The sequence below is a fragment of the Arvicanthis niloticus genome, chromosome 12 (genome assembly GCF_011762505.2).
Source record: "Arvicanthis niloticus isolate mArvNil1 chromosome 12, mArvNil1.pat.X, whole genome shotgun sequence".
NCBI classification, from domain to species: domain Eukaryota; kingdom Metazoa; phylum Chordata; class Mammalia; order Rodentia; family Muridae; genus Arvicanthis; species Arvicanthis niloticus.
Window position 1 is genome coordinate 19,865,483 of NC_047669.1, and position 19,999 is coordinate 19,885,481.

General features: G+C 42.1%; 1 protein-coding gene across 4 annotated transcripts in view; it reads left to right on the top strand.

The window, feature by feature from the left end:
* The window catches only part of Osbpl11 (oxysterol binding protein like 11), a 63,803-nt gene extending 44,886 nt beyond the window's left edge, over positions 1-18,917 (top strand). For all 4 annotated transcript variants that reach the window (XM_034515351.2, XM_076942837.1, XM_034515352.2 and 1 more), the window contains 5 exons: positions 732-1,230; positions 2,885-3,071; positions 9,092-9,274; positions 11,834-11,987; positions 17,336-18,917. In XM_034515351.2, coding sequence (XP_034371242.1) covers positions 732-1,230; positions 2,885-3,071; positions 9,092-9,274; positions 11,834-11,987; positions 17,336-17,398 — 1,086 coding nt within the window. In that variant the 3' untranslated portion in view covers positions 17,399-18,917. The remainder of the gene's footprint in view (positions 1-731; positions 1,231-2,884; positions 3,072-9,091; positions 9,275-11,833; positions 11,988-17,335) is intronic.
* The last annotated feature ends 1,082 nt before the right edge of the window (positions 18,918-19,999 follow it).

Consider the following 19,999-nt stretch of genomic DNA (forward strand, 5'->3'; position numbering starts at 1 on the left):
CTCACATTTGAAGGAATACTTCCTCATACTCCCAAGTGCCATGATCATAGGTGTGTGCTGCCACGCTCAGCTTCCCACAGCTGTATTTTTTAAGAGAGAAGCGGGCAGGGACTGGAGGGAATGCCCCAGCAGTAAAGACTAGGTACGGCTCTTGCACAGGACTTCAGTTTGGGTTCCAGCACCCTTGTTGGGCAGATTATAACCATCTGTAATTTAGGGACCTGATACCCTCCTTTGGCTTCCACTGGACTTACACTCATCTGTTCATACCCTACACAAATATATACAGACACTGCTAGTTACAAATAATAAAATTAAATCTTTAAATAAAAAGGAAACGAGAAAAGAAGCATGTTTTATTTAATAGTTTGGTAGTATACAATGTGTTGATAAATTCATGTAGCCTGGAATCCCAAGAACCTTAGGAAGAGGGTCAGACACAGCCCTGGAGTGGTCCATGATGCTCTGGAGCTCACATCAATCCTGTCTGTCTTTTCATCTTGAATTTGTATTTAATCTTAACCATTCAGGCAGAGTCTCACCTCCTTTTAAACATGCTTAGGTTTCTTTCTGCTTTTGTTCTTTTTGTAATAAGGCCAGGTTCTTTGATTTGCATATCTGTTTCCTATACCTGTCTACTATGAGATGCTCTTTGATGATAGAAACCATTATTTTTCAAATATGTATGTGGACTAATTCCCCTTCTTAATTGATTTGTATTGATGTTGTAGGTGGTGCTTCCTACATTTATCCTGGAGAAGCGTTCCTTACTGGAGATGTATGCAGATTTCATGTCACATCCAGACCTCTTCATAGGCATCACCAATGGAGCCACGCCAGAGGACCGAATGATTCGATTTGTTGAGTACTACCTTACCTCATTTCATGAAGGCAGAAAGGGAGCCATTGCTAAGAAGCCGTACAACCCTATCATTGGAGAAACTTTCCACTGCTCCTGGAGGATGCCCAAGAGCGAAGTGGCATCCGGTGTGAGTGGCAGCTCTTCTACCCCAGCCATCACAAATCATGCTCCTCTGCCAGAGGAGGCTCTGACCCAGGGTGTCTCAGACTGTTACACTGTCAGATTTGTGGCTGAGCAGGTTTCCCATCATCCTCCAGTCTCAGGATTTTATGCAGAATGTGCAGAAAGGAAGATGTGTGTAAATGCACATGTCTGGACTAAAAGCAAGTTCTTAGGCATGTCAATAGGTGTGACAATGGTTGGAGAAGGTGAGTAGAAAAATGTTCTCCGGTTTTTATATCAGACTTGCTAAGTTTGGAAAGGCTCTGTAGGTGTCAGTTACAGGGTTTTTAAGATTCGTTTGTATGTATGATACAGGATACCCAGATAGCCAGGATAGCCAGAGCTATACAGAAAAACAACAGAAAACAAAAAACAAACAGAGGCAAGCAGATCTATGTGATTTCAAGGTCAGCCTTGATACAGGGAGTTGCTGCATGTACATCTCAGGCCTCCTGATACACACACACATACACATAATTACGTGCATACCCTCCCACCCCTCACACAATCGAAATGGGATTTATGGTCATTCAGTCTTCTTTTGTTATGCTCTTCATTCAGCATTAGAGAGAAATTAGTTTAATTGCTAACTGACAGGAGGTGATGGCACATGCCTTTATTCCCAGTACTTAGGAGGCAGAGGCAGGTGGTTTCTGAGTTCTGCAGAACAGTTTCTAGAACCGCAGGGGCTACACAGAGAAACCCTGACTTGGGAAAACAAAGCAAAAAAATTCATTGAGATTTTAGGGTTCTGAGTCTTTCTTTCTACTATATTTATTCAAATCTGGTTGAAATAGGGTCTCTATGTAACCCTGGCTGGCCTGCCACTCACCATGTAGACGAGGTTGGCCTCAAACTCACAAAGATCCATCTGCCTCTGCCTCCGATGTGCCAGGATTAAAAGCATGCACCACCACACCCATTTCTATTTGTCTTTGATTATTCCAGTATTTTAAATATTTATCCCAACTTGAAAGAATAAGGCACAAATAAGGTTTGTAATCTCATTGCTGGAGAGGTCAGGATAAGTGGATTTGTAGGGCTTGTTGCCAGCCGCCCTCACTTTCATGAGTTCTAATATGAGACCCTGTCTCCAAAATAAAGGGTGAATGATACCTGAGGAACAAAACCCACAGTTGTCTTCTGGCCTTCACACTCACACAGACACACATATAGACACACTCATACAAATAAATGGAATATAATAAATAAAACTTTAAGGTAGTAATGTAGCTTGGGTATGCATAGTGTGTCTTAGTTATCTTGTACAGATCAGTTATCACTAGTATAAATCTCTTTTTTCGATGTCTTTAATGTGACACCAGTTAATATAGAAACCCCAGATAGAATGATATTTGCTTGAAAATCACCACCTTCCTCTCTTACACCTCTTGTTGCTTCAGAATTTAGTAAACAAAACTTAGGATGATCATAGTTGTTGATTAAAAAGATTACATTTTGTTCTTTCAAATATGTAGACTAGAATGAAAAGCACTTTCTCATCGTACTGAGTGACTACCAAGCTGTGACCAAGCCTTAGCACGATGCCGCACGATGCCGCACGATGCCGCACAGCAGGCTTCCACCTCAGCCCTAGGTTTTGTTCATTTTTAGGAGCATTGGTGGGAAACTTAGACTGCTTGCCCTGTAACAGTTCCAAGTCCCATGAACCCCAGAGGAGCAGGAGGGTCACAATGAAAGTAGCCCCAATTCAGGGTTAATCAAGGAATGCTCTCAATTGAAGTCACACTCTCAAAGATTAAAGAATATAGAATAATAGTGCTTACTACTAGATAGGAAAAGGAGATTTTTAATCATTTCTTTAAAGAGTTGTAACCACCCTCCTGCCTTCACATTCAGGTGTCCTTTGTCTGTTGGAGCACGGAGAAGAGTACACGTTTTCCCTGCCTTGTGCATATGCCCGCTCCATTCTCACTGTTCCTTGGGTAGAACTAGGGGGCAAAGTCAGCGTCAACTGTGCAAAGACGGGGTACTCAGCCAGCATCACCTTTCACACTAAGCCGTTTTATGGTGGCAAACTGCACCGGTAAGAACACTTTAATGATTTCTGCCTCTTGTTCTGCACTTTGATCGTGTAATATAACTCTTAACTCCTTTTTTGTTTTATCTTATGTGAATGAGACTGAGGTAGGTGTGTGTGTGTGTACATGCACACATGTGTTCATGTGTATGTAAACCATGTGCATACAAGAACCCACAGAAGCCAGAAGAAGGTGTCAGATCCCCTGGAATTGAAATAATAGGCAGTTGTGAGCCACTCAGTGTGCTTGCTGGCACCAAAATGGATCATCTTCAACAGCAGTGGGTGTTTTAACCACCTAATCATCTCTTTAGCCTTTAATATTTCTTTTAATTTTGACAGATATTTATGTAGTTTCTAGCTTTTGACTATCACAAATAGTTCTTCTAGATAGAGCTGGGGAATGTAGCTCAGAGGTAAGGCACTTCCTGAGCATCCACAAGGCTTGTGTTCACTCCCCAACACACACATACACACACACACACACACACACACACACACACACGCACACACGCACAAGTGCTGCTAACGGTCATTAGTGAATGTTTATGTTGATGTCTTTTAGGTAGATACATGGGAGTGAAATTTTGGCTCATGAACCACATTGAATATATTCCCTGTTCTAATGTATGAGACTTAGAGTCGCATATAGCAATATTACCTCTTCAATAGAAGACAAGTTCCCTTAATATTTGGGGGGGGGGGGAGGGTTGTTTGTTTGTTTGTGAGACAAGGTCTCAGGTAGCCCATGCTGACCTTGAATTTGTTCTGTAGCTGATGGTCTTCTTGCCTCAGTCTCCCAAGTGCTGGGATTACAGGCATGCACCACCACAGTCAGTTTTATTCAGTGTTGGGGACAAGCCCAGGATTTTGCTTTTTCTAGCAAGCATCTACCAACTGATCTGTACCCCAGCCTTGTTATCTTTAAAGAGATAGAAAGGAAGCTTATTCAGTTCTGAGGCACTTAGTAGGTCTTTAAATTACCATGCACAAAGTCCTAAGCTTGATCTCCAGCACCATATAATTGTGTCGTAGTGGCACATTTTGTAATCCAGGAGGTAGAGGCAGGAGGCTCAGAAATTCAAAGCTACCCTTGGCTACATACTGAATGGAAGGCCAGCCTGAGCTACAAGAGACCCTATCTCAAAAATAAAACCAATAACCAAAAGATGGACTTGAGGGACTGAATTTTGGGTTGTAGTGAGTTCTCATCTATCTAGAATGTTTGAGATCCTGAGTTCAGTCTCTAGAACCATAAGCAAGAAGTCAACCCATTATGTATGTCATACCTCTGCACTCTAGAGAAAGAATGGCTATCTGTACCACTGAAAACAGAATCAGCCTGTTATTAGAAGCCAGGGAACGAGCCAGCTGTGGTGGTGCACATCTCTAATCTCAGCACTTGGGAGACTGAACTAGGAGGATCATGGGTTCCAGACCTGTCTAGAAATCAGAATAAAGAAAGAAAATATCATGATTTCCAAAACTAATCAGGTTAATGGTATAACTAGAAATGAAATTCAGTTCTGGTTGGCTTCTCTAATTATAAAAAAAAAAAATGTGGTGCTTAATATACTTCACATTTTCTGATAAAGCAAGCATGTCCTTTTTTCCAAAAGAAAAGAAACAAACTGCTATGGTTTAGTACTAAATTTTAGAAGTATTTGCATAGGTCTTTCCCTACTAGCCATGAGGAACACAGTGGATAGTGTCTGGTTTAGCATAATACTGATCTATTTCTTAATAAACCATGAAGAAAACCCAAAAGCAACGCCTTAACTTTCAGTAAAAGCTCCGTTACTTGTATTGATTTGTTAGATCCACAGACTTGTTGATGTGAAAAAAGATGCACACATATACACTGAGGAATGTGAGCATTCTCACAAACACACAAACACAAATACTTTTAAATAAAATCTATTAGGAGTACTTCAGAGAGAAAGGTGGTAGTTTGTCTATTTTTTGGAAGAAAAGATTAAGTCTCTCTTAGGCCCTCAGAAATATTTGTTAAGACTGATTATTTTAGCTTTTGCCCAAGATTAGCAGTTACTATATCCCAGTTTATTTAACCTCATATCTACCACTGATAGAACTTTCTTACTTTTCTTTTTTTAAAGATGTATTTATTCTATGTATGTGAGGACACTGTTGCTCTCTTCAGACACACCAGAAGAGGTCATTGGATCCCATTACAGATGGTTGTGAGCCACCATATGATTGCTGGGAATTGAACTCAGGACCTCTGGAAGAATAGCCAGTGCTTTTAACTTCTGAGCCATCTCTCCAGCCCAACTTTCTTACTTTTCATATGATGGCTTTTAAAACTTGGTATAAAGTTTACTACCAAATCACTCACCTCTACCTTTGTCGTAATTTTGAGCCTCTGTGGGAAGAATGCCAGAGCTTGACCCCTGACTTAGTCACCATGACCAGGGCAACTCTATAAAGGAAAGCATTTAACTAGAGCTTGTTCACAGTTTCAGAAGTTTCATCAATTATCATCAGGGAGAGAAGCATGGTGGCACACAAGCAGACATGGTACTGGAGGAGTAACTGAGAGTTCTATGTCTGCCTTGGCAGGCAACTGGAAGACTCTGAGCCTGGTGTCTTTTTGAAACCTCATCCCAGTGACACGTCCTCCTACAAAGCCACACCTCTGAATCCTTTCAAATAATGCCACTCCCTGGTGACCATGTATTAATCTATGAGCCTGCGGGGGCCATTCTCATTCACACCAGCACACCCCATTCCCTGAGTTGGTTCACTTATTTCTTGGACTTGTAAAGTAGTTCTTTGAAGTCCTTTATCCCTGCGTGCATGTTACTGCTACAAAGCAGTGGTTTATATAAGGCTGGATTATTTAAGGGAATGTGTACCTAGAAGTATCAGACAGAACTTGGACCCAAGAGTCCATCCAAACCTATACTAATGTCCTGCCTTTGTTACTGGTTGTGTGATTTGGAACATATTTGTTTTTCTACTTCTGTTTCTTCATCTAAAGTAGTAGGATAGGTGTAGTCTTGGCACATGAGTTGATTTATCTAAAATGTTAGCATTTTGCAGGTATTTAGTAGATAGATGCAAGGCAGGCTGGCAGTCCCATGGGCACTCTGTGCTCTTGCTTGTTTTGGATAATGATATCACATCGATCCTGTCATTTGAGCCCTTATAGGTTTTGTTTTCTAATTCACTGATGCAGGCAAGATTTATCAGAAACCTGCTTATGCACTCACCCCATGCCTGTTGAGAGAGCGCAGTCTTTCTGGACGTGTTGGTTCAAGCCATTAATTCTAGCACTCATGGAGGCAGATGCAGTTGGATCTCTATGAGTTCAAGGCCAGCCAGGACTTCTTAATGAAACCTTGTCTAGAAACAAATAATAAAGGAGTGTCCAGTCTTGGTAGGGGCTATAGCAATCTCATAATAACAGTAACATGTAGTCACCCTGAGTACATACAGTAAAAGCACATAGCTCATGTCAGAGGTGAAAATTAGCTTCTAAAAGAAAGCTGCCTGTTGGCTGGGTAGAAGTGGAACATGCCTATAATCCTGACAATATAGAGTAGAAGCAGGAGGATCAAGAGTTCAAGGCCATGGTCTGCAAAAATGTGCAGTAGGTAAGTGTGCTTGTCACTAAAACTGAGCACCTGAGTATGATCCTAGAATCTGCATGGTGGGAGAAGAGAGCTAACTCCTGCAAACTGTCCTATGACCTCCTTACACACTATAGCAAGTTTGTGCTCCATACAGATAGGTAGGTGGGTGGGTGGGTGGATGGATGGATAGATAGTACATAGATAGATGGATAGATGGATGTGTGGGTAGGTAAGTAGGTAGGTAGATAGTTGGATGGAGAGAGATAGTAGATGATGAATGGGTGAGAGAGATGAGGATAGATAGATAGATAGATAGATAGATAGATAGATAGATAGTAGATGTTCTAAAAAAACAAAACAGTCTTCTTAAAAGGGGAGGGAGGTTCAAGGCCAGTCACTAAGACACTGAGCCTCAGGCAAGCCTGGACTACATTGAGAGCCTGTCTCAAAAAGCCAAAGTAAAAAATAAAGGCAGCTCTTGAGTCATAAGTATGATATGGCAGGCATGTCAGAGGTAGCTGTGTTGAGTGTATAGTGAGTTAGATGAGAGGATAGTGTGGACATTTGTAGATTAGACTAGAGATGGTCGGATCAGAACCCAGTTGTGTCCTGATAATTCCCTTGTCTTCTGGCTGCCTTCACACGCTAGTCACCAAGTTAAATATGGAGACATGGTCTTGCTGAGAGTTTTCTGTCTGAACTTTTATATAAGTATATGCTAGCCGGGCAGTGGTGGCGCACGCCTTTAATCCCAGCACTTGGGAGGCAGAGGCAGGCGGATTTCTGAGTTCGAGGCCAGCCTGGTCTACAGAGTGAGTTCCAGGACAGCCAGGGCTACACAGAGAAACCCTGTCTCAAAAAAAAAAAAAAAAAAAAAAAAAAAAAAAAAAAGTATATGCTAGTGTCACATACTAAACTGTTGGGGAAAAATGTGATAAGGAAAAACTCCGGTTTCATTTAATATTTGTAGGTTATTTGATGGTAGAGAACGGGAAGAGCAGGTAAGTGGTCGGCGGTGTTCTTCGCATCCTAAGTGGTTGCAGCTGAACCCTCAAGGAATGGGAAGGTACTGCAGGTGGGATCAGAGAAGAAATGGGGGCTACAAAGATACCTCTGTGGTGAAGAGTACTTCCTGCTCTTGCTGGGGACTCAGGCTCAGTTCCCAGCACCCACATGGCGGCTCACAACCTTCTGTAATTTTAATTCCAGGGTCTCTTCTGACCTCTGCTGGCACCAGGCATGCACATGGTACTTATACATGTTTGCAGACAAAGCATCCATCACATAAAATAAAATAACAAATCTAAAAAAAAAGAAAAAGTTTGTAATGATCAAGTAATCTCTTAAGAATACTCTGTCTGACTTATAAGAGGTCCTTCATAATACAATTCTATTTGTTCATATGGTTTGAAATACAGCCTAGAGTTCCTGCCCCTAGAACCAAGTGGACTTTGTGTCCAGTTGGCAGTTAAATCTAACTTGCCAAATATTCATACACCTTGGCCCCCGAAATGTGGCCCATAAATCCTTCATTATTGGGCTCCAAGTGTGCGGTTCACTTACTTCCTCTCTGGGTTTTTGCCTTGTGTACTCATGACAACTGTACCTAATTCCTGTGCTGCTTGGGTCCTCCAAGTTCTCTTCTGAACCCAAATAACTCAAAGTTTCTGGTTAAAGGCCTTAACCTTTAACTTCTGCCTGCCATTCCCTAGAATTTGAACCTGTCTCATTTCTGGCCTACAGGAAACAAACTTCATTAAAAATGGTTGAGCCATTCCTTTTTGTGCTTTCCACCTGAGCTGAATCAGCGTGGTTGTGTGTTGACAGCCCATACGGTTACTGTTCATTTCTCTGTTTCTGCTAGGGAACTTAAGATTTTAATTTTGTTTCATATTTTGTAACTCTTAATGCCTTGTACAGGTTTTGTATTGAATTGTGCTTTTTGGGCCAGGCAGAGTAGTTTAAAGGTTTCTTCCCGTGCCTTTAATCTCAGTATTTAGAGGCAAAGACGGGTAGAACTCTTCTGTGAGCTTGAGGCTAGCTTGGTCTACATAGTTCCAGGACAGCCGAAGCCACTGTGAGACCCTGTCTAGGGGAGAAAATAAATAAAGAACTATTGGGTGCTTGATTTCTTGAACTGCATATGTTTTAGGTAGAGAGGACTAGTGAGAGCTAGATTATAATGCTGTAACATTTTTAGTAGACTGTAATAAATACATTAGAAATGATTTTCCACTTATGCTAATGAAGTCCAGTCTGATGCCTGACATTCTCTCTGAAGAATAAAACTGCTGTATCTGAGCAGTTATCTAAGACTCATCTGACTTAGGTGCTGACAAGTTGAAACATGCTCTATACAGTGGATTTTTCAGATGTATCCTTGGGCTTTCTAATTCTAAGGAAGAAACCTTTGCTTTCCGCCTGCTCTAGAGTCACAGCTGAAGTGAAGTACAACCTTACTAACACTGTGGTGTGCCGAGTCCAGGGGGAGTGGAACAGCGTTCTGGAGTTCACCTACAGCAACGGAGAGACCAAGTATGTGGACCTGGCTAAACTGGCCGTGACAAAGAAAAGAGTAAGGCCTCTGGAGAAGCAGGATCCCTTCGAATCCAGGTGTGCTGCTGCCTCACAGCCAGGCAGGAAGGTTGGGGGCTCTGGAGTCTAGTTAGGCCACGGCACCAAGTCACTTTACAGTTCATACCAGCTTTGCCATCTGTAGAATGAAAGACTTGGTCTGATTTCCTTCAGTCTAAAACCCTTTACCAGTACAACATTTTATGGTGCATAATTTTAGTATGAAAAAGTAATTGAAAAGTTTTTGTCTTTTATATTAAAACTAACTTTGAATACTACCAGATGCCTGGTTGACGAGCGGGCTCTGAGGAAAAGACACTTTCTGTTCATGCATGACTGACAGCCTAAGTTTGATCCTCTGAACCCATGGGAGAAGTAGAAGGAACCACTCCACAGGTTGACCTCTGACTTCCACAGTGCACCATGCAGCTCCTTCTCACAATAATAAATTCAAATTTCAAAAAGCAAACTGCCACTGACCAAGTCTTCCCATAATACCAAATATCTGAACTATTAGGAAACTTAAAATACTCTCTTTTACAACTGTATCTGTCTAAAGTCAGCTTTTCCCACTAAATTGTCTGCTTGCATTAAGTAATGTATCATGATAGACTGAATATAGAAACAGATGGATGGCCCGCTATTAAACCAGACACTGGAAAGACTAATGGATTGTATTAACTAAAATTTCTATTGAAGGGTTTTTTGTATGTGTCTTTGAGGCTATTTATCAGTATTGTTCTTTGGAGGAAAGCTTAATTGCATCTTCAGTGTCTAGGGCTTTTATAGTTACCTACCGTATTTGCATCAGGATCTCACTGCATTATCACCTGGAACTCACCGAGATCCACTTGCCGCTGTCTCCCAAGTGATGGGATTAAGGGTGTGAACCGCCATTGAGTCAGCTTTGCTAGCTTGGATCTTTAAGGAAATCGGGTCATCTAAATATCAGTAGTTTATTAATTACCTTACCTCCTGTGGATCTGTGTAGGCTATTTAGTGACTTCCCAGACTCATTCTTTATATTGAGTCCCCTCAGCCTCCCACTCTGCCCCATCAGTGCGATTCAAGACTTAATCGTACTCAATCATCTTTTGGTTTCATTAATTTTTTTCCTTTGGTCTGCTTTTCTATTTTCTTCTTAAATGTTTTGTTTTCTATTGTGCTGTGTTTCTGTTTTGTTCATCATTGTTTACTCTCTTTGCCTCATAATGTTAAAGTTGACACTTACATCAGAGACCTTTTAACACTGTGCACTGGGTTCTGAGGATCACTCAGGTCACCTGACATGATATTTCTGTACCTGAACAGAGTCTCAGTATTCAGGCTGAGTGGGCCAGATGGTGTCTGCCACAGCTGCTTGATTTTGCCATTGTAACATGAAAGCCACGAACATGTTGTAGGTAAATACCTGGACACTGTTCTAAGATTTTCTGCACAAAAAACCAGGCAGTGGCACAGTGTGTGTGACTCCTGGTTTAGATCATCATGGGGTTTTGTTTGTTTCCCTAAATGTTTATTTAGTATAATGTGTCTTACTTTAGACATTGTTTTATTAGTTTCCATTAGTTGTGGTTTTGAAACAGCCGGTCTGTAGTCCAAGGTGCGAGAGACTGCTAGCGTGAAGATCTGCCATCTATGTTTTGTCTGTAAATGTGCCTTTTCTGGGTATTTCCTAAATGTGTAGTCACATCGTATGTGATCCTTGTGACCAGTTTCCTGCAGTCCATCTATTACCTAGCTTGTATCAGTAGTCAGTTCCTTCATCTTAATTGCTGAGTAGTAGTCCATTATGTGGGTGTGTCAAGTCCATTCTACAGTTGTTACACATTACTAGATTGGCACTATGATGAATCATAAAACTGAATATTTTACGATCAGCTTTTATGTAGACTCGTTTTTCATTTTTCCTGGGTAAATATCCAGGAGTAGGATTGCTGGATTGTAGATTGCTAGTTTCCAAAATTAGTACACCATTTAGCAGTCCCATTGGCTTTGAATTACAGTTCCAGTCCCTCCACATCCCCCAATGTTTGTCTCCTGTATTTATTCTAATAGGTACGAAACACTAGTGGTTCTAAGCATGTTTTTTATATTTTATCTTCTTTTTATTGCATTGTTTGTCTTGTCTTTGTGTTGTGGAGGGTCTTTGTGCCTTAGACTGGCCATGAACTCTGTGTGTAGCTTTGACCTTTCCCTCTTCATGCTTCCACTCCCCATACCTGGTTTTATGTGGAGCTGGGGACTAAAGGCACACCACACTCTGTTAGGCCAGCACCCCACCAGCGGAGCCACACCCTCAGCCTCATGTGTTTCAACCTTTGAAATATCGCATGTTCCTTGTTAAGTCTGAAAATTTCCTAAAAACAAAATAGTTGTTTTTGTAACTTGAGGAAATCCTTCTTAATTGAACTTCTCAATTTAAAACCATCAGCAGTTGCAACAATCTGTGTATCCACTGCAGGGGCCAGTGTCTACTCTCAGAACTCAGTGGACTGTAGATCTGATTCAGAAAATGTAACTGTTGGAAATTACTGCGCCTTCTAAATGATCTCTTTTGAAGAGAATGTTTGTAAAGCAGGCCATTTTTTATTTTAGACGATTATGGAAAAATGTAACAGACTCTCTGAGGGAATCTGAAATTGACAAGGCCACAGAGCACAAACGTTCCCTGGAAGAGCGCCAGAGAACAGAAGAAAGGCTGCGGACTGAAACAGGCACACCCTGGAAAACCAAGTATTTCATTAAAGAGGTATGTCCTGCGTTCGATCAGGCCACACTCACTGTGTACCTAACGAGAGCCTGTCTTACCTAGTTACTGTTGTGTACCTAACGAGAGCCTGTCTTACCTAGTTACTGTTGTGTACCTAACGAGAGCCTGTCTTACCTAGTTACTGTTGTGTACCTAACGAGAGCCTGTCTTACCTAGTTACTGTTGTGTACCTCATGAGAGCCCTGACTTACCTAGTTAAGTAAGTACTGTTGTGTTGCTGGCTCCTATGCATCTTTAGTTTTACAGTAGTATAGTTAGGGCTGGTGAGATGGCCCAGTCAGTCAGCACTTCTGTATAAGCATGGAGCCCGGTTCAGACCCCTAGAGCCTTAGGAAAGAGCTCTAGTCTCAGTACTGGGGAGCAGAGACTCGAGGTTCCACGGGGCTTGGCTAGCCAGTCAGTCCAATGACTCAAAGAGCTCCAGGCTCAGTGAGAGACCCTACTCTGTAAACAAGCGAGAAGGCCACCACGGTGCTTCAGTGCAGAAGGCACTTGCCAGCAAGCCTGATGACCCAGACTTGATAGCCACAATTCAGTGAAAGAAAAGAACTGACTTCCCCGGGTTTACTTTCACACACATGCACACAAAACTTGAGTCTAGCTTATGTGGGAGCTTTCTCATGAGCTTTCCACAACTTGTTAAAGTAATGTAGCTTTTACACAGATCAGATGAATTATATTTGGAGATTGAAGTGGGCCACAAATTAAAATGTCCAATAACAGGAAGTGCAGGATGCAGTTGACTGTCTTCGCTTCACATTTTAAACTGTTCGTCTATGGGCTTATTTCATAGAGACTTTTATGAGCAACTAGATGCATAGCTCGGTGGTGCACTAGTTGCTTGGCATTTGAAAGCTCTGGGTTGATCACCAGAACCAAAAAGTTTAAGGACTTAACTAGAGCCCAAACTACCAACAAGCAAGTCTTGGAAATAACAGAGTAAGAATATAAAACAGTGTATCTCTGATACCTGGGCACGGTGGCACATGTCTTTAATCCCAACACTCTGGAGACAGAGGCAGGCAGATATCAGAGTTCTGGGATGCCCAGGGCTGCACAACCAAAACCAAACCTCTAGAACTCACTACCCCTTTCATAGATTTGGAGACAGGGGTTTGTAGTTGAACTAAATGATGGAAAAAATCAAAAACCAAAACAGCCCATAATTTGGGGGTGGAGAGGTAACTCAGTATTTAAGAGCATTTGCTACCTTTGCAAATGACTGGGATCAGTTATCAGCAGTGACTGACAACTGCCTGTTCCAGGGGATTCAACGAATGCACTTTGACCTTGGACACCTGTACATACAGCATACAAAACTCACATAGGCACAGACATGTACACATAAATAAAATAATTTTGTTTTGTTTTGTTTTTTTTCGAGACAGGGTTTCTCTGTGTAGCCCTGGCTGTCCTGGAACTCACTCTGTAGACCAGGCTGGCCTCAAACTCAGAAATCCGCCTGCCTCTGCCTCCCAAGTGCTGGGATTAAAGGCGTGCGCCACCACTGCCCGGCAATAAAATAAATTTTTAAAAAATCCATAATACAGGCTGGAGAGATGACTCACTGGTTAAGAGCGCTTACTGTTCTTCCAGAGGTCCTGAGTTCAATTCCCAGCACCCACATGGTGGCTCACAACCATCTGTGATAGGATCTGATGTCCTCTTCTGGTATATCTGAAGACAGTGTACTCTCATATATAAAATAAATAAGCGTCTTTAAAAAAAAAAAAAACACTATAATTCAGGCTGGTGACATAGCTCAGCAGGGAAAGGTTCTTGCCTCATGATGTTGATAATCTCAAGTTTGATCCTGGGATAACTTCCTCTGGCCTCCCTGCATACATTGTTGCATACAATGGCTGGACTCTCACATATACACATAAAATAATGATAGTAATTTAAGTTTTTTTTTTTTTAAATCCAAGTTCATTTAATAGCTTCCATACTTTTATTTTTTCAATCTTTTGCCAACTTTTTGTATAGGAATAACAAATAAAACATTTTTTCAACTCCCTATTTTTTTTTTTGTTTGTTTTTTTATTTTGTTCTTTTATGAAGAGAGGAACTCACATGACCTAATGTGGAGGAGAAGGACAACTTTGTGATTCTTTCCTTTTACCATGTGAGTTGCAGGAAGGTTGCCAGGTCTTAAATGGAAAGTGCTTTTCCTTGCTAAGCTATCTTACCAGCCCCATCCCTGTATGTTTATATAAACAAATAGACACCTGTAACTGGATTCAGAAGTGTACTCAGCTTACCTTAGGTTAAAGAAATAGGTGTAACAGAAACAGATCTATTGTTTAAAACTAGCTCTTGGCTGAACAGGGAGCTCTGTTTTTGTTTAAAAAAAAAAAAAATACCATTGAACAGAATTGAAAGGGTAGCCCTGATTCATGCATTCATTCACTCACTCATTTTTTGCTTTTCTTTTTTAAAGATGTATTTATTTATATATTATATATATATATGAGTCTTTTGTCTGCATGTACACCTGCACACTAGAAGACAGCATCAGACAGTTGTGAGCTGCCATGTGGGTGCTGGGAATTGAACTCAGGACCTTCAGAAGAGCAAGCAGCAAGCTCTCTTAACCACTGAGCCTCTTTTCTTTTCTTTTCTTTTCTTTTCTTTTCTTTTCTTTTCTTTTCTTTTCTCTTTTGAGACAGGGTGTCACTTTGTATACCTACCTGGAACTCTGTATAAACCAGGCTAGCCTAGAACTCAGAGAGATCTGCTTGCATCTGCTTCTGCTTCTGTCTCCCAAGTACCACCATGCCTAGTAGCACCCTGACATTCTTGCTACGGGCATGATATGTGTTTGACTGAGTTCTAGTGCTATGAAGAGACTCCATAACTACTCTTATAACGGAAGACATTGAATTGGGACTGACTTACAGGTCTAAGGTTTAGTCTATTACCGTCATGTCAGGAAACATGACGGTTTGCAGGCAGTCAAGGTGCCGGCAAATAGCTGAGAGTTCCACATCCTGATCTGAAGGCAGCAGGAAGAAAGAATGACAGTGAACCTGGCTTGAGGTTCTGAAACCTCAGACCCATTTCCAGTGACAGACTTCCTCCTCATCTCCTCCAGCAAGGCCACACCCACTCCAGCAAGGTTACGCCCCTAATAGTGGCTTTGACTATGAGCCTGTGGGGACATTTTCATTCAGGCCACCTCAGCATGTAAATATCTCGTTTATATGAGGTATTGAGAGCCTACTCGTAAGAGTTGACTTTTTTAAAGATTTATTTTACATGTATCAGTGCTTATCTGCATGTATATGTGCACCTGATGCCTGAAGAAGCCAGGAGAGGCTGTCAGCTCTCCATGAAGTACAGTTACAGCTGTGAAAGAAACCCTGGGTCCTCTGCAAGAGCAGCAGGTGCTCTTAACTGTTAAAGAGTTCCCGCTAGGGGTACAAAGTGAGACCCTGTCTCAGAAAAGGAAGGGAAAGGAAAAGAAGGGGAGGGAAAGGAAAGGCTGGAGAGATGGCTCAGTGGGCTAGTTTTTATTTTTTGTTTTTTGGTTTTTCGAGACAGGGTTTCTCTGTGTAGCCCTGGCTGTCCTGGAACTCACTCTGTAGACCAGGCTGGAGTGGGCCAGTTTTTATTTTTTAAATCCCCACGTGCTGTGATGGTAGACAGGTGAAAAATTAACAAGTGTAGAGAAGTAATGGGTTTGTTTCGGTACAACCTAAAGTTCTTCGGTACCTGCCTCTGGAGTCATAGTTTAGAATTCAGGTTTAACTTTGGGTCCCTTTAAAGGTGCTGGTACACAAGTACATCAGACAGGGTAGAGATGTCTGTGTTAATGCCCGCTCTTGTTCTGTGTGCAACTGCATGGTGCCATCACACGTGAGAGCACCGCAGGGTACCCGGGTACCAGGATAGCCAAGGGTGGTCGCCACAGTCATAAATGTGAGCCTCAGGCATGCATGGCTCTGCTGCCGAGGTTCGTAGGTTATGGAGAAGTTGCTGTCTCCTGTGTGGTCCTCCACAGAACTCAGCACATCACAGATGCTTCTTCTTTGTTTTGTTTGATTGATTGATTTTGCTTTTGGAGTCGGGGTTTCTCTGTGCAGATGCTTCTTGAGTAAGGAACATTGTTAGAATCTCTAATTCTCACAGCCTCCGCTTCCTTTCTACTAGACTCAAAGCTCAGTCCTCCTGCCTCAGCCTACAGGTGCTGGGAATGTGCGTGTGTGCCACCCACTGAGCTCAAACCCTCTGGGTTTTGTCTATAAAGTAAGATAATTGAGTGGCACGTGATTTTTATATGGTGTTGTATAATGCGGTTAACTGACACCTTTCACAAAGAGCACTGTAGCTGCTGAGGTCTGTGGTGAGGTGATTTTATGTGGTGAACAGCCCAGTGGTTGCTGTTCTGAAAGACATGAAGGAGACCCCGTTAAAAACAGTTGCAGCTGAGGGCAGAGAAGTTACTCAGGTCTGAATTTGAGGCTGACAGGTGGGGATTTCTAGGCACAAGGCAGACTGAAAGAATGGGTGAGAGTGGCTGGGGTGAAGGAAACGGAGGTGGATTTTAGGTTTGGTAATTCACATCACCGGTCCTTACTCAACACAGCTTGAAGGAGCCTGACTGGTTTAGTTAAATTATGACTAAATTAAAGAGACTCGGGATAAAGGCAGAGTTCAAGGCTAACCCTTTGCACACTGGCCTTCGGTCCTCATCACCCTGACTTTGACCACCACATTCCCGCTCTGTCTTCAACATTCTGCATGTCTGTCGTCTGCTGTCTGCTGCAGCTTTCTCCCTTCCACTCTTTGGTCTTGACTTCATGAAAACTTCTTGTACTGTGCCTGCTGCCCATCATACTGTGAGGCTTAGTCTACAGCATCTTAGCAAACGGCTTAATCGATACAAGTGACCTCTGCAAAATTACATGACCAAGAGTCACACACTGTTTGCACATACCAGGGTCACTGTCCTTGCCTCTGTGTCGGAGTACCTGACAAGCCACGGAATGGGGGGGATTCTGGCTTATGCTTCAGGGGCTGTAGTCTGTTTTGGTGGCAGACGGGGCCATGCTGGGAGCCTGGTTGTCACCTTGGCAGTCAGGTCCATAGGAGGCAGAGCTGGGCAAAGCCTCCCAGTACCCAGCAACCCACCACCTCCTAAACACCCACAGTGGGGGACAGTTCACATGCAAACCATAGCTAACATCTCCCCTCAGTTTTAGGCAGTATCTGAGGTTTCAAGCATGGAGGCACTGGAGAACTCCATGTTGCTGTTGGTCCTGGTTGGGTTCTTAATGGGAGATGCTGGCAGGACGGTGCTCTGACTCCCTTTCCACTTGTTTCAGGGAGATGGCTGGGTGTATCACAAACCCCTATGGAAAGGAATTCCATCACAACCAGCAGAGTGACACGATTTCTAAGACTGGACCAAATGAGGTTCTCTGTGTACCCCAAGCTCTCTCAGATGGAGTTGTTGCACTGAGTGACCTGTCTCCTAACTGTACAGCCTGAACACGAATGTACCTACTGAGCCCATCACCCTGCAGCAAGACCAAAGTGTTAAGGACGTCCGATGGGCCTCTCCAGCCTGCTCACCAACATGAGCAATACCATCTTACAGCCTTCCACTCTACCACTTCATGTGTCATCTTTGATCTGATCTGAAAGCTGCTCAAGCCTCTGGTTTGTTCGGGGCAACAGATAACAGCAGAGAGAACTCAGTGACTTTGGTTCCTTTGTAGTAAGAAGTAAAGTCTCTTGCAGCGTCTGTTTTGCTTTCTGTCCATAGCTGAAGTATTCACTGCTCTTGTAAGCCAGCCAAGAGGGAGAGGAACGTGACCTTCAAGTGGATTCAGCCGCTGTGCCTGAAGTCAGTGTTCACACATCACTGGGCTGTAGTACCAAGGCCTCTCTTCCTCCGGGGGCCATGCCTGTGTCTGAGGAAGCCCATCAATCGCTCTGTTGGAACTTTCTTTTAAAAGTGTATTTATAATTAGAATTGTAACCATGGAGGAGTTTTTTCTTCTGAGCATTTTAATATACTTGAAAACAACATTGACTTGAAAAATTTCAGAACATTTTTCAATACCTAGTTTTATTAAATATTACACTTTAAGAGACAATTTTTTAAAATGTGTTCATGTCAATATGAAATTTTGGCCTTTCTCAAGAACTAAGGCATAAAAAAAAATAGCAAATATTAAGAAACAAAGCTGTTACTTTTCCTTACCTATTTTTATTTGTAGGTTCATATTCAGTATTATGTGCTATTCTGAGCAAGTTTGCTTTATCTGACCTCTGTTCACTCAAAAGTTAAAACTAAAACCTGTTCATGTCTGTCAGGAATTCAATTATGTCTGTGGCTGAGTACACATAAAGTATGGTTTTATTTTATTTTTCAAGGAAATGTAAACACTGAAGAAAGAGTATGAACCAAAAAGCAGGAATCTGTATTCAGGTAAAAATTGGTTTTTAATAAGTATGTTTTTGGGGTTGAAGACTTGCTGGCGATGAACAGAATCGTGCTAATTATGGTTTTCATTTATTCAAGTATTTGCTGAGCACCCACTCGTGGTGCTGACTCTTGTTACTGCGAGCTACCTTACTGTCCAGAGTGGTGCCTTACCCTGCTCTTGCCCATGTGGTCTTCCAGTCAGTGTGCAAACGCACCTGTCACTCATAGGCCGTGCCAGGCGGCTCTGTCTGTGCTCTGAGAAACCGTTCTCTTAGTAGGGTTCATAGGATGAGAACAGCAACAATGATTTTTCAGCAAATTGTAAATTAAAAGAATTGGTCTGTGTACAACCATTTTAATGATTCCCTTTTCATTTTTGCTGTGAAGTGCACTGAAAAATAAATCTCAAAATGAGCTATAGTTCATGTGTTGGGAAAATTGAAAAAAATAAAATAAAAAAATAGAGAACAGCAGTGTTGGCATCTCTTTTATAAATGGGGGAAGAGTTTGCATTTGTGACACACACCCCAACCCAAAAGCTGTCGCCAACTGATAGCCACCTGTAAGTGAAAAATTAATCCTCTCCTAGGGAGTTGCACGGGGGAACATAAATGGCCAACACAAGACAAACTCAGTGGCATCTTCGGGTTTGTGTTTTTACGGGATTCCTGAACAAACGTGTGTCCCAGTGTCTATGTTCCTTTGCTTTTTCTTTGGTCTTACAAAGGACAGCATTCAATTGGGGCTGGCTTACAGTTTCAGTGCCTTAGTTCTTTATCATCATGGCAGGAGGCATGGTGGCATGCAGGCAGACGTGTTGCTGCAGAAGGAAAAAAAAATGAGCCATAGTAGGCCTGGCTTGAGCTTCTGAAACCTCAAAACCTGTTCCTAGTGATCACTTCTTCTAACAAGGTCACACCTCCTCCAGCCAGGCCACACCTCCTAATAGTGCCACTCCCTATGAGTTTGGGGGAGCCATCTTTTAAACCACCACACTTACTGTGTTATATTTTATTATTAGTCTTTAGATGCCTCTTATTGTCTAATGAGACACAAAAAGGGTATGGATCCAGGTGAAAGGAAGGTAGTGAGAACCAGGAGGAGTAGGAGGAGATGAAACCGTTATGTATGAAAAAAAAAATACTTTCAAATAAAAGAAAATTGTCTTTAAAAATGTATATAACTACTCAGTTTGAAAAGAAAGCTTATATTTGGTAGTTGGGGGGGTAGATTTTCTTCATAAATTGGTAACAGTGTGTGCTGAAATCCTGAGGCTATGGCATGAGCTTGAGTTTGAGGCAAGCCTGAAGTACAAGGTAAAACCCTGACTCTAAACAGGAAAAAAAAAAAAACAAAAAAAAAACAAAGCCCTTAACCCTTCCTACTCCCAAGTTTACAGAATAAATTTAGGTTCCCAAGTGTTTGTTGTTCCTTGTTTTTGTTGTGAGTCAGGTTCTCAGTACGAAGCCTAGCTAGCCTGCGACAAGTTCTCAGTACACAGCCTGGCTAGCCTGGGACAAGTTCTCAGTACACAGTCTGGCTAGCCTGGGTCAAG